This window comes from Strix uralensis, chromosome 4 (assembly GCF_047716275.1).
Source record: "Strix uralensis isolate ZFMK-TIS-50842 chromosome 4, bStrUra1, whole genome shotgun sequence".
Classification (NCBI taxonomy): Eukaryota; Metazoa; Chordata; class Aves; order Strigiformes; family Strigidae; genus Strix; species Strix uralensis.
The window spans coordinates 121,027,533-121,041,835 of record NC_133975.1 but is presented as its reverse complement, the minus strand read 5'-3'; the positions used below and the strand labels follow the sequence as shown (position 1 = coordinate 121,041,835).

At 48.8% G+C, this 14,303-nt stretch overlaps 1 protein-coding gene across 2 annotated transcripts in view; it reads right to left on the bottom strand.

Annotated features, from left to right (window-relative positions):
* RCOR1 (REST corepressor 1) overlaps positions 1-3,371 on the bottom strand; it is an 88,694-nt gene extending 85,323 nt beyond the window's left edge. The window contains exons 1-3 of one of the 2 annotated variants that reach the window (XM_074868818.1): positions 3,293-3,371; positions 2,823-3,002; positions 2,658-2,717 (exon numbers count right to left, since the gene is read on the bottom strand). In XM_074868818.1, the coding sequence (XP_074724919.1) occupies positions 2,658-2,717; positions 2,823-3,002; positions 3,293-3,341 (289 nt within the window). In that variant the 5' untranslated portion in view covers positions 3,342-3,371. Of the gene's footprint in view, positions 1-2,657; positions 2,718-2,822; positions 3,123-3,292 lie in introns of those variants that run through there. The other variant, XM_074868819.1, reaches the window with a different exon arrangement.
* Positions 3,372-14,303: the final 10,932 nt, after the last annotated feature.

Sequence of the window (14,303 nt, the reverse complement as noted above, 5' to 3'; positions counted from 1 at the left end):
GCCACACCATATGGTACTTTTTCACTCTTCTCGGGCTATTTAATTCATGAAACCCAAACCAACATCCCACCACTGCCTTGCTCTACCTCTCTTTTCTCCCATAGTCTCACAGAAACAGATTTCAGAGAAGCTTTCCTGATTTTATTGCTCTTTGCTACAGCTCACATGTGGCTGAGAAGTGAAACAAAATTAAATGCTTTCTCTGCCCCTACGCATGGGGACAGAGGAACACCCACGTAAGAATGGTGATGTAAGAATCAGCAGTTACAAATATACCTCAGCCAAACCCGAGGTATAATTGAACATTAAGTTTAAAAAAAAAAAAATTACACACAAGGCCTAGTCTGTGCCATTTTCCCCTCAGACACAGCTAGAGGAGCATGAGCCCTCCGCATTTTACCAGCCAGCTAATCTGAAGGTGAAAGCGTCTGCAACTCAACACCAAACAACCTTCAAGCCTTAGGATCCTGTGGTCATCCAGTCCCTAAAATTTCTAGTGAGAAACAGACACAGCATCTGTGTGCTCTGATAACACTATCCCATCAACTTAACTTCGAAATTACCAATGAGACAGGACAATTTAACAGTTTCAGTCAAAAGGTCTTAGTGCAGTGTTAGGTTTATTCAGGGTTTTCTTTCTTAAACAGGGAAACAAAAGAATCATAACAAATACACACAATGTGGCTATTTAGCCTTTAGGACCAAGAAGAGATCACAAAACTCAGGGAACAACGTTGCATTGCAAAATTATTCCTGGGTAATTACACAGGCCAGGAAACCAACTCTTCAATACACAAGCAGACAAAAGTTCACCTCAAACTTGTTACCTAAAAAGTATACTTTTAAGAAAAAAAAAAAAGAAAAAATAGAGACACCAGTAAAGGAGGATCCAATGCCCATTCAGTTCATCAGAAGACTGATCATTTACTTTGGGTCAATCTACTCAGAGCTTGCTCTAGTACAGTGTGTACTCAAACAAGAACTCCTGCTGATGCTGTGTTAGGGCATATATTACCCCAAAAAAATTTGTTTCTCCACATCACACACTTCCCCCTCCCTTCCACTCCACACAGCACAGAAAGCAATATCCTTTGTATAGGTCACTGTACATCTATAAGTTAAAACCAGAACAATGTATAACTGAGCACTTAACAGTGAGGAAGGGGCACATAGTATTTTTTCCCCCTCCATCTATTATGTTAGAGAAATGAACTGCACAAAAGAGTAATTCACAGGGGTGACCGAAAAGCCCAAGTATTGTTGCGGTACCTGGCTAATAGCCAGTGTGATGCACGTTGTGTGTTACAGAAATGTTGCGTTTGACCTACAGACTGAAAAACAGTGTCAACTGCTGCCTAACTAACAGCTCCCCCTCCCTCCTCCCCCCCGCCCCCCACTTTTTCTCCTCCTCCTCCTCCCACGCCCCCCCCCCCCCCCCCCACCCCTTCTTCCTCCTGGTCAAGCAAGAAATGGAGTTCCCATGTGCCAAGACCTTGTATCTTATTTTGTCAAGAAAATGAAGGGGGGAAGGAGCGAGTAAAAAGGATTCTGTAAATAAATACAAGTAATATTGAACTTAAGAAAAAAATCCTCTCCGCCCTCCCCCCCACCCCACCCCCACCCCAAACCACCCCCCCCCGAGACCTTAACAGTCAAGAACAAACATATATATATTTAATAATAAAAAAGGCATCCAACATATTAGCACACAGTCTGAGGTCGATCCACAAGAAACCTTTTTCCACACAATAACTCTCAGGATTATTCGATAAGGAGACACCGTGGCTTTCCACAGCATTCTTTTTGTTTTAAGGCAAGTGGTGCGGAGGATTCAATTAAGTTTGGGCTGGGCAAAGGGACAACTCCAAACGCTAGAATCTCCAGACCGAAGGAGGGTTTTCGCTAGCTTCAACCTCCACTTACAAAGGAACAATGCAAAAAAAAAAAAAAATTGCTTAGATTTCAAACTAAGGAGGTCAACAGCCTGTCTTCTATACACGGAGATACATCAGTACTAACGTGCTTCCAGCACCTGCCTTTCAGCACAGCCCCAATTCCTTTGTTTGCTCAAAATTTGCTTCCATACCACTTTAAATTAGCTTACAAAGAACCGCAGCAGAATAGCTGGAATGTGAAACATTTTTTTTTTTTGGAGGGGGGAGGCGAGCAGCTTCTTAGGAAGAGAGAAAATTAAAATACAGACCCAAGTCGCTTCTAAATACCTTCGAAAAAATTATATTTACAACTTGATGTCTTCTAGTTTCACCCCTACCACAGAGCCCACAGACACACGAGTCCAGGAGGGGATAAAAAAAAAAAAAAGAAAGAAAAAAAAAACCACCCAACTGCCATCTCCTGCCTCCTCTAGCCCTGCCAGCTTCCCTGTTCCTCCCTGCCTGCAAAGCGCCCTCTGGAAAGCATCGAGACTTCTTTTATCAACCGTGTGTGTTGGGGGGGAAGGGGGGGGTCCTTGTTCTTGCTCAGGGTGTTTGGGACTGGAATTAAGGGGAATTATTTTTGGAAACCCCCTGATGAGCGGAGCCCGGAGAGGGGGTAACCCCCCCCTCCCTGGGCTCCACTTATCAAGGGGGGGGTCTAAAGCAATGGGGGGGGGGAGGAGGGGGAGTCGCCCCCCCAAAAAAATAATAAAGACTTACCGGGGTCGAAATCGGGGACCACCGCCTGGTACTGCGGCCCGACCCTCATACCGCCGCCAGCTGAGGGAGGCAGAGGGAGAAGCGTTACCCGCGTGGGCCCGCCCGGCCCCTACCCCCCCCCCCCCCCCTCCGGTTACCACACACCGCCACCCCCCCGCTTCTCACCGTGCTCCTCATCGCTGGAGGACCCCGAGCTACCCTCCTCCCAGGAGTTGCCGCTGCTGTTGCCGTTGGGGGCGGCAGATAAACTTTTGCTACCGCCGTTGTTGTTATTATTCGCGCCGGCGGCGTTGTGGTTCCTGCCCCGCCGTTTCCCCGAGACCTCCGGGCCCTTCTCGATCATGGCTGGCATTTAGGGGAGGAAGGGGAGGGGGGGGGTGTGGAGAAGAAGGGAAGGGAGGGGGAATTAGAGTTTAAAAACTGCGGGGGGGGGCTGGGGGAGGCGCCGAGGGAGGCGGGAGCCGGGGCGGGCCGGGCCGGTGCGCGACAGCGGCGCTGCTACATCCCCCACCACGATCGCCCTGAACTTTGAGGCTCATCCCAGCCCTGCGCTGGGACTCCGTTCAACCTGCGCTGCTGCCTGCAGCCGGCCCCGCCTCCCCCCTCTTCTGCCCCTTTGCATTGGCTAAACCTACATTTTGGGAGGCCAGCCCGCCTGCCCATTGGACGGCGCCTCCTGTCCATCGTTGCTGCCTGGTGCTTCCGTTTGCTCGGTTAGGTGGAGGCGTATCGCCGGGCCGTACGTGTGAGGGCTCCGCGATCTCTCCGCCCAGCGATACCTCTCCTCCGAGGGCTGCGCCGGAGCGGAGCGGGGCGCGGGGAGAGGCGGGTTCGCACGCCCCCGCCGGAGCGGCACTCCCCGGCCCGGCCCGGCTCCTCGGAGGGGGCGGCAGCGGGGTCCGCCGCCCCGCTGTGAACTCAGCCTCGGGAGGAGGGTGGCGAGGGACTACTTTCCCTCTCTTCCCCCCCCCGCGGCGGAAGGTTACCGCGTGGTTTGAATGGGTTGCTATACAAAGCCCCCGTTGCCAGGGGGCCGGGGCTGGGGGGCGGTTGGCGCTGGGGTTCCTGGAGCGGACCAGTGACGGCCCGGCCGCGGGGGGGGGCTGTGCTCCGCGGGGCGGGGCGGGGCAAGAGCCGTCCGAGGGGTCGGGGGACCCGGCGATCCAGAGTGCCCTGGGGAGAGAGCGGGGCGGGGGGGGGGAGCGGCCCGGCCAGCGGGGAGCGGCGCTGAGGGTACGGGACAGCGTCGGGGGCCGGGGAGGTTCCCCCTTCCTGGGAGCGGCGCCCGGAGGGGATGGGAGCAGCCGGCCGGGGAGCGGGCACCAACCACGGGGACGGGCTCCCTGGGCCGCGGCCAAAGCAGGATGCGGCCCCGTCCGGAGGGTGCTGCCGGCGGCCCCCCGGGCAGAGCCGCCCGCCGGGGGGTCTGGCACAGTCGCGGGAGCCGCCGCAGCCCTTGCCCGGGCGATGGTCGCCCCGAGGTCCCCTCACGTAACTCCTGAGCCCGCTCGTTCCCCTCGAGGGGCTCCTCTGCCCAGTCAAGGTCGGCTCTTGGGGCCCGGAGTGAGCCGCAGACCCCACGCCCCAAATTTCCACAGCTCGCTCCTCGCCGGCGAGGCGCCTGGCTCCCCCGGGAGACCGCGGCGGGGGCGGGGGTTCGGGCCGTGGAGGAGCCCCTGGAGCCTGCGGAGGCCTGGCCGGGCGCAGCAGCCCTCCCCGCATGGCCGCCGCCGGAGGATCGGGCTCTCGGAGCCGCGGACAGCACCGGCCCCGCGCGTTTGTGCCTCCCCCCAGCCCGGGGGCGCGCAGCCTGCCCCGCCGCCAGCCCCCGGCAGCGCTCCGCGACACCGGGAAGGAGCCTGGGCCGGGGGCGAGGGGAGGAAACAAAAGGGGAAGTGCGACCACTTTTCCTTTCCTTGTGGCACGAGGCTCCCGTAGCTTCAGGGCAGGAATTGCTGGGGGGGCCGGGGGCTGCAGCCCCGTCCTGACAAAAATGGGCAACGAAAAGTAATAACACAAAGTGTTCGCTTTTATTTGCGACTTGGACTGTACAGCAGGGTGAGGGAAAACAATACCGAATCATGGAAAGCAGCTTGTGGGGTGTGTCTTCTATTTTCATTCAAATTAACTTCTGTAGCAAGTTTTTTTTTATTGGCCTGTGCAATTAAAAGTGCAATTTGACTAGCAGCGGTTATCTTATATCAGACAAACTGTCCCCAGCCACTCCCCTCCTCCCTCTGCCATTTTAATCCAAGAGAATTTGCACAGGGGGAGGGGGAAAGAGCTGCTGAGGAGAGCTACGGTCTCTAGCACTGGGCTCACTGTTCCCTTTCTATGTTGTGCTTCAGAATATCAAAATTATTTCGCTTCTAGGTAGTAGTTTGGAAAGGGTCCTGGATTTTCATGCACTATTTGCTCCATTAAAATTAGGAAAATAAATACCTTTTTGAAATGCGTGGTAGTTTCTTTCAGCATACTGACCTCTCTGCAATATTTACTTTCCCCTCTATACCCAGTGTATGTGTTGTGTGCATACACTGACAGATGCATCACCACTTTCCTACATGTACACATGCATGTACCTGCGAATATTTATTCACCACAGTTATTTATTTACAGCACAAAAACCAAGTTTATTTACACTACATAAAAATAACTTTCTAGCTCACAAGACTAAATTTTATGGTGGCAACTCTTTAAAAATATCAGTTCTAAATCAGGGGAATAATAAGCAATGCTCTTAAACCCCAGCACTGACAGCCACCAATATTTCTCAGTGCAAAGTGTATTAGTTCTTTACCACAGAATAGGTTTTCATGATAGACAGGAAAGCAAACATGGCAGAGTGTTCATTATCCTCTGCTGTGCTCCAGTATTTCTACTCCAGAAATGCAAAGGCAGGAAGGGAACACCTGATTTTTCATTTAAAAATGAGCTGAAGTGAAAATCAAAAGGTTTTTCATCTGCTTTGCAGGTCCCAGCCCTGAGAAAATAAAAAAAAGCTCACCCAAGAATTAGGCTGAAGCACACCTGAGGGTTCAACTTGAACCTGAGACCACAGATGTGCTTACACCAAGACACGTGTGTTCAGCTTTGCAAATTGGGGCCTAATTTTGGTCTTCCTTCACTTCCTCTCCCTCCCTCCCTTCTCCTCCCTTCAGAGCTGTTACCCACTTAGGCCCCAGGATTAAAATCTAAGTCAATCATCTAAACTGTTTATAACACAATTTTATTCCTTTAAACTGTTGAAAGGACATTTACCACCGGCACTTCCCAACTGTTCGTCTGCCCTAAAGCTCGCAGCCTTGCCTCTCCGGGAGCGGGGTTCTGCAGCACCATCTCGGGGGAGCAGCGCAGCCCCTGCGGCCACACCTCAGCTTGCCAGCGCCCAGACAGGTGCCACCCGTGCCGAAGTCACCCCCTGGGACAGCAGGACACGCTGGGCCACTCCTGCCCACTCACCAGGCTGCTCCTTATCCCAGCAGAAGATGAGGAGATGCCCAGGAAGAGGAGCGGATGGGTGCCTGCCTTCTCCCTTGGGTGCCAAGCGGTGCGTGTGTGCGCACTGTGCGCGTCTGGCTGTCCCCAGAGCAGGAAGTCCTGGGGTTGTCACCGTCACAGCCAGTTTGCACCTGTCACAGCTGTTGTCTCCGGCCAACAACACCCTCTTCAACCCCCAGCAGGGCGGCTTTTCTTTTTCAAACCTCTCTGCAGAAACTCATGAGCCCTGAACTATAACGTCTCTGGTGCTGATGGAGCTTTTTCTTTCTAACCATTGAGAAAATTTTTCATATCTGTTTTTGCTTCCTTAACAGTGGCATTGGGTTTCTTTCTCCTTAGGCTAAAAGCCTGAAGTTTTGAGAGTGCCCCAATACAGTGCTACAGATTTTGGTGGTGTTCTTGAACGAAACTTTGAAAAATTCTTTTCTGGCCATAAAGAAAGCTCTTCACAGAGTGTAGGCGAGTGTGTACACAGAGACTGTACACAAAATTCAGAATTGTATTTTATTTTTCAGCAGCAAAAGTGAGCTTTTTGCAACCTCTGACTACTGCAAATGCCAAAAGAGCAACAAATTCTACTCCTCTGGCTCATGCCACTTGCTCTGGAGAAATCCAATGTTAAAACTTCATTATTTTTAAGTTCTGCAAGGTGGAACGGATGAGGAGGAAACCCCATGAGCCCTAAGAGAGACTCTGGTGGGTACGGGGTCTTGTTTACCTGGATCAATAGTTCATTTAGACACATTAGGTAGTGATCCTACACCTGACTGTGCACACCTATATGTCCTGCCGAGGCTCATCAAGCCATGTGTAGGATCAGGAGTTTCATACACAGTCTGCAGCAGACTGAGTCACATAAAGCAAGGATAGCGTTTTTCCTAGCCCCTGAGCTTGACTGCAACTTCTGGACATTACTGTAATGTAATGGTTAACCTGTTCAGCTGTTTAGATCTCAGAGCAAAAGGGGGAGAAGAAAAAAGTCTTTTCCTTATAAAGGTGGTGTCACTGTTGTGTGTTTGCTGTAACCTAACAGGTTGGACCAGGCAGGGCTGTCTTTTTAAATAATTTCTTGAAATTTGGTTATCTTTGTCAAGGGAAAACCACCTCTCCTTGCCAACTTTTAAATGAAACCTTTTTATTGTCATTAACCCTGTCAGTCCCACAAGTGAAATACAGATGAAGTAGAAATGCAGCCAGGATGCCCAACAACTGAGCAACCTTCATTCCACGGATGAAAAGCAAAGCATCTTCTGCTTCTTTCTTGGTCTCCTCCCCACCCAGGTGAGTGTTTTGTGCCTTTAACAGGACAGCAGTACTTACCGTACATCCCTGGGGCTTCCAGTTCTTGCAACAAAGGGTTACAAGAGCTAAAACCCTTCCCATTTGCCCGAGTTGTAAAAAGCAGCACTCACCTCCTGCTTATTGTATTTTCCTTGAAAACAGACACACTAAAAATGCTTACCCCAGTGAGAATGTGCCTGTGTGTTTACATGAGTGTATATATATATGTATGTATGTATATACACAGACATATATTTGGTTACTAGTAGTAGAAGGGACAATTAGTCATGCTCTAGACTGATTGTTTTTAATACTGAAAGGCTATTAATCAGGAAAATGTTACCCTTTGAACAAGATGTTTATACAGTCAACACCATGGGTTGTTTTTTTTTCCCTGGTGCTAAGCTGCCTGCTAAAGCAGAGCGGAAATCAGGTTTAAAATCTCTTACATTAGAACTTCGTGCCCCAAGTTCGACAACAATTTTGGCTGGAATTTGGAAGGAATGTACCGGAGTTGATGCCTGACTCTCTTTGGTTTCAAGGGGTATTCAAACCCCAAATCTCTGGAAGCATTTCAATGCCTAAAGATATAAACAGACATCATATACAAACTTCAAAAACACCTCCTTCTGCTGAAAAAATCCCAAAGGGCATCTAATTTCATTTTTAATGTAACTAAAGACCTTCAAAATCTGTCCCTAAATCTCCTGCACTCCTTTGGAAATTTGTCCTTGGAGCTTTTCAGCCTGAAAGCTGCTTTTAGAGAAGGAATAATATGGCAAATTTTAATCCAAACTTTTATTTCCCACAGGAGAGAATGGCTCATATCCTGTAGTGAGTGGGAGGCCAGCGGAAAAAATACGGGGAGAACCGTGGTGGGGGTGCGAGGGTGCAGAGAGGCAGCTGGGGTTGGATCAGCAGGGGGGGAGGCAGGAGGAGGTGCTGGCAGCTGTGGGGTGAACACGGTGAGACCAGGGGAGCTGCAGCAGCAGGGGAAACCCGTCCTGGCCTGGAGTGGGGCTCCTGGCTGGCCCAGAGCGGAGGCACTAAGTGCTGGCTCTGGGAGGAGGGCGAGGATGGGATTGAAATCCTGCACAGGCAGAGTCTGGTGATGCCAGGGAGAGCAGTGGGACAAACGCATGACACCTTGGTGCAGGCAGAGTTGCAGAGAACACCCCATCTATCCCAGTGAAGTGTGAACACAGACCCCAGTGGGTTTGTTTCAGTGTCCATGCTCATGAAGCTGAGGGGAACAGCTCATGAAGCTGAGGGGAACAGGAGTCACCCATCTGTACAGCTACTATGAGCATCCCCTTAGCAGGAATTCGGCTCCTGGGGCATATGGCCTTCCCCGCCTCCCCATATTGCTTCCCCAGAACTCCCTTCTCTCCTTTTCCCCCTGGGAGCTTCTCTCAGCTAATTAAATTGAAGGCTGTTGAGGAGCGCTGTTCCCGTCAGCTCCCCCAGCCAGGCAGGCAGCACCCAGAGCAGAGAGCCCCTCTTTGGCCCCCACCCTGCACCTCTGAGCAGCCCTGAGGAAGAGCTCTGGAGGAAAAAGTGGGAAGGGACAGCAGTGAGAGGGGATGAGACAGGAGCTAGGCTCTGACATTATTAATCCCCTGTAGCCTGTGCCTTCTCACAGAAACCGAGCCTTGTATGAGGTGGGACAGGCACCTTTGCCTTCCTGAGGAGGAGGCACGTAGCAAAATCAGAGTAGAAAGCCTCAGATAGCTGCTGGGTTTGCTCCACTCAGCTCTGTGTTTAAGTAGAAAATCTTCATATCAGAAGAGAAATGCAAGGTGCAAAGAGATTCATCACTCCTTAAAAAAAACAAATGGAGAAAAAAGATTTCCTTTTTGGGAGCCACTTCATCATAGAGACAATTCCAGCTAGCACAGCCCTTACCTGGGAAAATACCACTCTCTTTTTATAAACTTCTTTCATTTCACTTCTCTCCATCATCACCATCTCGGCAGTGGGTCAGCCAGCGCTCAATGCTAAAGTCTGTGAGGGGAGACAGAGTTGCAGGGGACAGCTGCCATCATTTTCAGGGTGACCGGGAATCCAGTAACTTAAATTTTCTCTCAGGAGATTTCGAACAAGAAATGCACACAATCCCTTCAGGGACCTCTTTGTCACAAGACCTAATGGGACAAAGACTGGATGCTATACATTAAGAGATCTAAGAGTTTAACAGTAGATATTAATTTTAAGAGCTTTGCAAGGAATACAATCCCTTGCAATTCAGCATTTAAATCAATCTTTTTCTTTTTGAGTGAGGGAAGAAGCATTCCCCAGGAGCAGCTACTTGTGCAGTGCTGTGGCATTACCTCTGAAGGATGCTGCTAGCAGCAAGGCTGATGGACTAAAAGAAGCACCAGCCGAATCCAGCAGTACGACTCGTTCATGTGAGACCCTCCATGGTGGCAGCTTTCCAGTGGCCCATGTCACTGCAGTCCACTGCTGGGAACAGAAAAGGCAGCCCAGAGAGAGGTGTCCCACCTTTGCAACCTGGCAGGCAGCCAGCCCCCTGCCTGCACCCTCCCACAGAGGCACACTGGTGGCCGGAGCTCTGACAGAAACCCTGCAGCAAAGTCCCTTGCCAGGCGGTCTCCTGCCTCCCTGGGGGTCCTCTTCACTTGCCTTTCTGCTATTATGGTAATCCCAGCAACAGGGAAGAGAGGTCCAGCTGAGAGGCAGCTGCTTGCTCCTGAAATCCTACCAAAAAATCCCCAGTTTGACTTTCTGCCAACACAGCCGCCTTTCCTCCACCATTCAGTCCAATCTCTTCCCATGACATAGGATGATCTTAGGGAAATTCAGCCAGGGGTATCCTACGGGGCCTCTGACCACTGGCATTCCCCCAGGAAAGGGAACTGTTAGAAATTCCTCTGAAAGTGCCCTCAAAACCTGTAGTCATAGGTTCAAGCAAACTTTTGTAAGAGAATAAAAATGTATAGGTTGGTATGTCCATACACACATGTGGGAGTGGAAAAAATTGTTTTATTCACACCCTTCTGACGTATGTGGGGATCACTCTGCTGAAATCCCTGGAAATTCCCTTTGTTGTAAAACCAGTACAAGAAGGCTCAGGCCCAGTGTTTCCGTGAACACACCCCTAAGGCATAGCACAACTCATTAGGACTCTAGTGCCAACCTTTGATTTTACACTTTCTCTTCCATTGGTTCCAAATATAATCTGGAAATCTCAAATGCTAGTGATCTCAGGGGGAGGAGAGAGAAATCAAAGTTAGTTCCTCACTGCCATAAAGAAAACCTGAAACACATGAAAACCTGGAAAAGAAAATTAAAAAAATCGACAAAACCTTAATCTGGCGTCAAGTGAGGGATTAATCACCAACTAAAAGAAACAATTTTAGAAAATGCTATGACCTAGTACCTCTTAAAATCACAATTAAAAAGAGAGCTACATTCATACCTGTCCCAGGCTTTTCCCTTATTAAACACCAAAAGCACCAAATACAGATGCATTTTCCCTACCCTCTCTACCAGCACTGAGCACAGGGGATGGATGATGTTTCTCAGCTGACAACTTGTTGGTACTCTCTCACAGCCATTGCACTGCTGGGATTCATCTGAGGACACCAGCAACCTTGCACCAAAGTCTTCACTCATCAGACAAAATCTTGTCTTCCTCTTCTCAGTTACATCGGTGTAAATCTAGAGTTTACACTGATCCGAACTTGCTCAGAGGCTCTGGAGGCTCCGGATTAATATCAAGCACAGGCATCTGCCTCCTGCTGTTTCTGTGCCTGTGATATCAATAGTGATTTTGAAAATTATTATTTCCGTACAGGCTATAATGACTTAGAAGGAATAGTTACAGCCTGTTGTGCAAATGTGAACAATACTCGCTTTTTTAAAACGTGGATTTTTCATATGACAGGAACTAATGGCCCTTTCAGAGCAGTTATGGTCTATCTTGTCAATTTGGTTTCTATTCATGCATGCTAAGTGAATTTTTATAGCCGAACTAGGAGTCCTTAAAAATGGGCCTTATACTGGAAATGCAGATGTGACTTACTGTGAGTTGTGCTAGGAGAGCATCCCTGCCCCTGGGGAGCCAGAGCCAGTAAATCAGAATTCCCTTTCTCCGTGCACATAACATGACTCGAAGGCACTCTTTCATCTGCACTGAGAGGCAGGAAGGAGAGTCAGAATTAGCCCCTCATTACAATAATGTTTCTCACACTTTCTCCAGCTACTCTCTGCAGGCATTAGTAGAGGGGCCCAGGCTGCCAGAAATGCTGAACACCTATATCTCCAGTTAAAAGAATCAGAGAGCAGGGTGCCCAGCAGCTCTGAAAATCAGACCCACAGAGCTTTAAACAAAGGCTTTTATACTACTTAAAAAAAAAAAAAAAAAGAAAAGAAAAGAGAGAGAGAGAGAAACTCACCTTAACTTTACTCTTTACTGTGAAAGCTTTGTTGTGAAAGAAAATTTTGTATTTTCCAGACTATCTGATTTCTCTGTCGGCTTCCCCACTATAAACTGCACTGCATACATACTCACATCAATACATTTACCTCCCTGCTTCACAGCTGGAAAGAAAATGAAGCCATCTCAATCATCTTCACATTCAGCAATAGAGAAAAACTGACTTTTTTCCCCACTCAATGCCAATTAAAATGTGAAATGCGGATAATCTGATCTTCACTAAATATTCCAATCACCTCCATTGTCCAGAGTGGATACACCTCCATACTCAGTGGCAACCTGAACCTTTTCTAAGATTGGAAAAAGCAAGAGAATGGAGGCTACACAATATTATTATGTATTTATTTAAAATGTTGTAGCCATGCCTCCCTTCATCTCTTGGCTCCTTACCCAAAACCTGTGTAATGAGCAACATCACAGGACCTGACCATCAGTAGGCACGACAGCTTCACTAAAATGAATGCATTTATACTCATTTACAGCAGCTGAGGATCTGCCACAGCACACCCAGGGAATACCTACCTCTCCAGAAAAAAGATACACCTCTGACAATGTCTTCCCAAGGTATTTCTCACAGATCCCATGTCGCAGTGGAGTAGGAGCCATCCCCACCCCAGCTTCTCCTTCTGTCTCCATTGCCACACCGAGTGCCTAACCACCTTGTCCTCCTCATAGAGGCTCTCGTCTGAAAAGGCATGGAGCCAAACCTGGCACGAACCGATCAGATATGTACAAAGGAAAATCTTGACAGCATCTGTGAACAGAGTTTAAGAGAAAGGAACAAAATAATACCACATATGTTAACAGATTGAAATGGTAGCTATGGTGACCACAGACAGACAAAGAACAAACCATTTTGACTGAATTCAGCCAATTCTTTCTGACAACAAACTGCAAGTATAAAGCAAACTTTTAAAAATCCCTAATGAAATCATTATAACAAATCCATTCGTCTCTGTTTGGCTTGTTTGCTTTTTAAATTTCAGTATCAGCTATTACATTAAACTTATTAATCATTGATGTAGTCACATACTTTCCACTGACTGAAAATGGGGATTTTCTCACAGTAAAAAAAAATAAATCATTGTTTGCATTAAAAAAAAAAGAAAGGAATAGTTATTGTAAAATGACAGGCATTCATAATTCAGAGTATTTTCTTGTGCATGAGCGAGCGTCTGGGTTTTGTAGAATAAAGGCTTGTTTATAAAAGTTGGATTACTTTCCCTATCCTGATATGCAGTATAGCTATGAAAAATTACTGTCCTGTTTATTGTGTATTACAGTGTCAAACGTCTCAGAGTCTCTTTCCTCCAGTGTGCCAGCCATTTTTTTCAGCCCTAAGGAGGAGCTGACACTCGGCGCTCTCCCATCGAGGGCTGGCCGGTAGTGCGTAGGGGAACTGAGCTGAGGACAATGCAGGAGAGTCCAGAGCTGAGCTATTGAGGGACAGAAAAGCTGCCTACTGAGAACCAGCGCTGGAAATACGCAGGCAGGAGGTGGGGAGGATTACTCCAGTGCCAGCACAGCATAAGGCTGCTCAAAGTGATGCGCAGCTGCTTGCTTGCTTGCAAACTCCCACCCCAAAAGGCTTGAAGGGGCCAGAGGAGGCTCCGTAGTGAATGTCATGATGGAGACTCCAGCATATTGCCTGCTGTGGACCATCCCAGGCACACCTCAATGGAGACCCCGCTGCCTGCGGCCGCTCGGATTTAGCCTGGAGGCTGCTTCAGTGCAATCAAAATGAATGATGCTGCCCCTGTACTCCCTCCCTGCACCCAGCCACACTTGGTGGGTATAGTCTCAGAGCACCACACAAAATCATACTTCTAACCTGTAGAAAAGCTACTGTCATTTCCCTGACTGCGTGCTTAATATTTAACTTGGTGTGTTCAGTACCTTCTGCAGACTGTAAAATTCATAACGATATAGACTTGCAATGTAGCCATGCTTTTGATGCTCCAGGAGCAGTATCTTCAAATTTCTGTAGTGCACAGACTCTCTTAACTCTACTCTTGCATTTTCATCTGCTGAAGTTCATCGTTCTTTAAAGAAGAAAAAAAAAGAAAAAGCAAACTAGCACAGAAGTGCCCACCATTCAACCGCCGCTTTCTTTATCTGTCTGCTGACTGAGGCTCTGGCTTAGCCTTCTATAAATTGAATTGAGTTCCTGGCTATGCCATCGCTGCCTGTGTGACAAGGGGCACTTCACCGGCTGGCTCTATTTTTCCATTCCCTGTACGCTAAAATGGGACCAGCTTTAAGGCCTTTCACTTCTGCCTAGTGCAGCCCTTCCCTGTATTCTCCGCCCATTTGCTTTGCTTTCGATCTTGCCAGAGCAGAGGGCAGGTCCTTTGGGACTCTTCCTTACTCCATGTGGGTACCCCAAGAGTAGAGCTGAGAGAGGG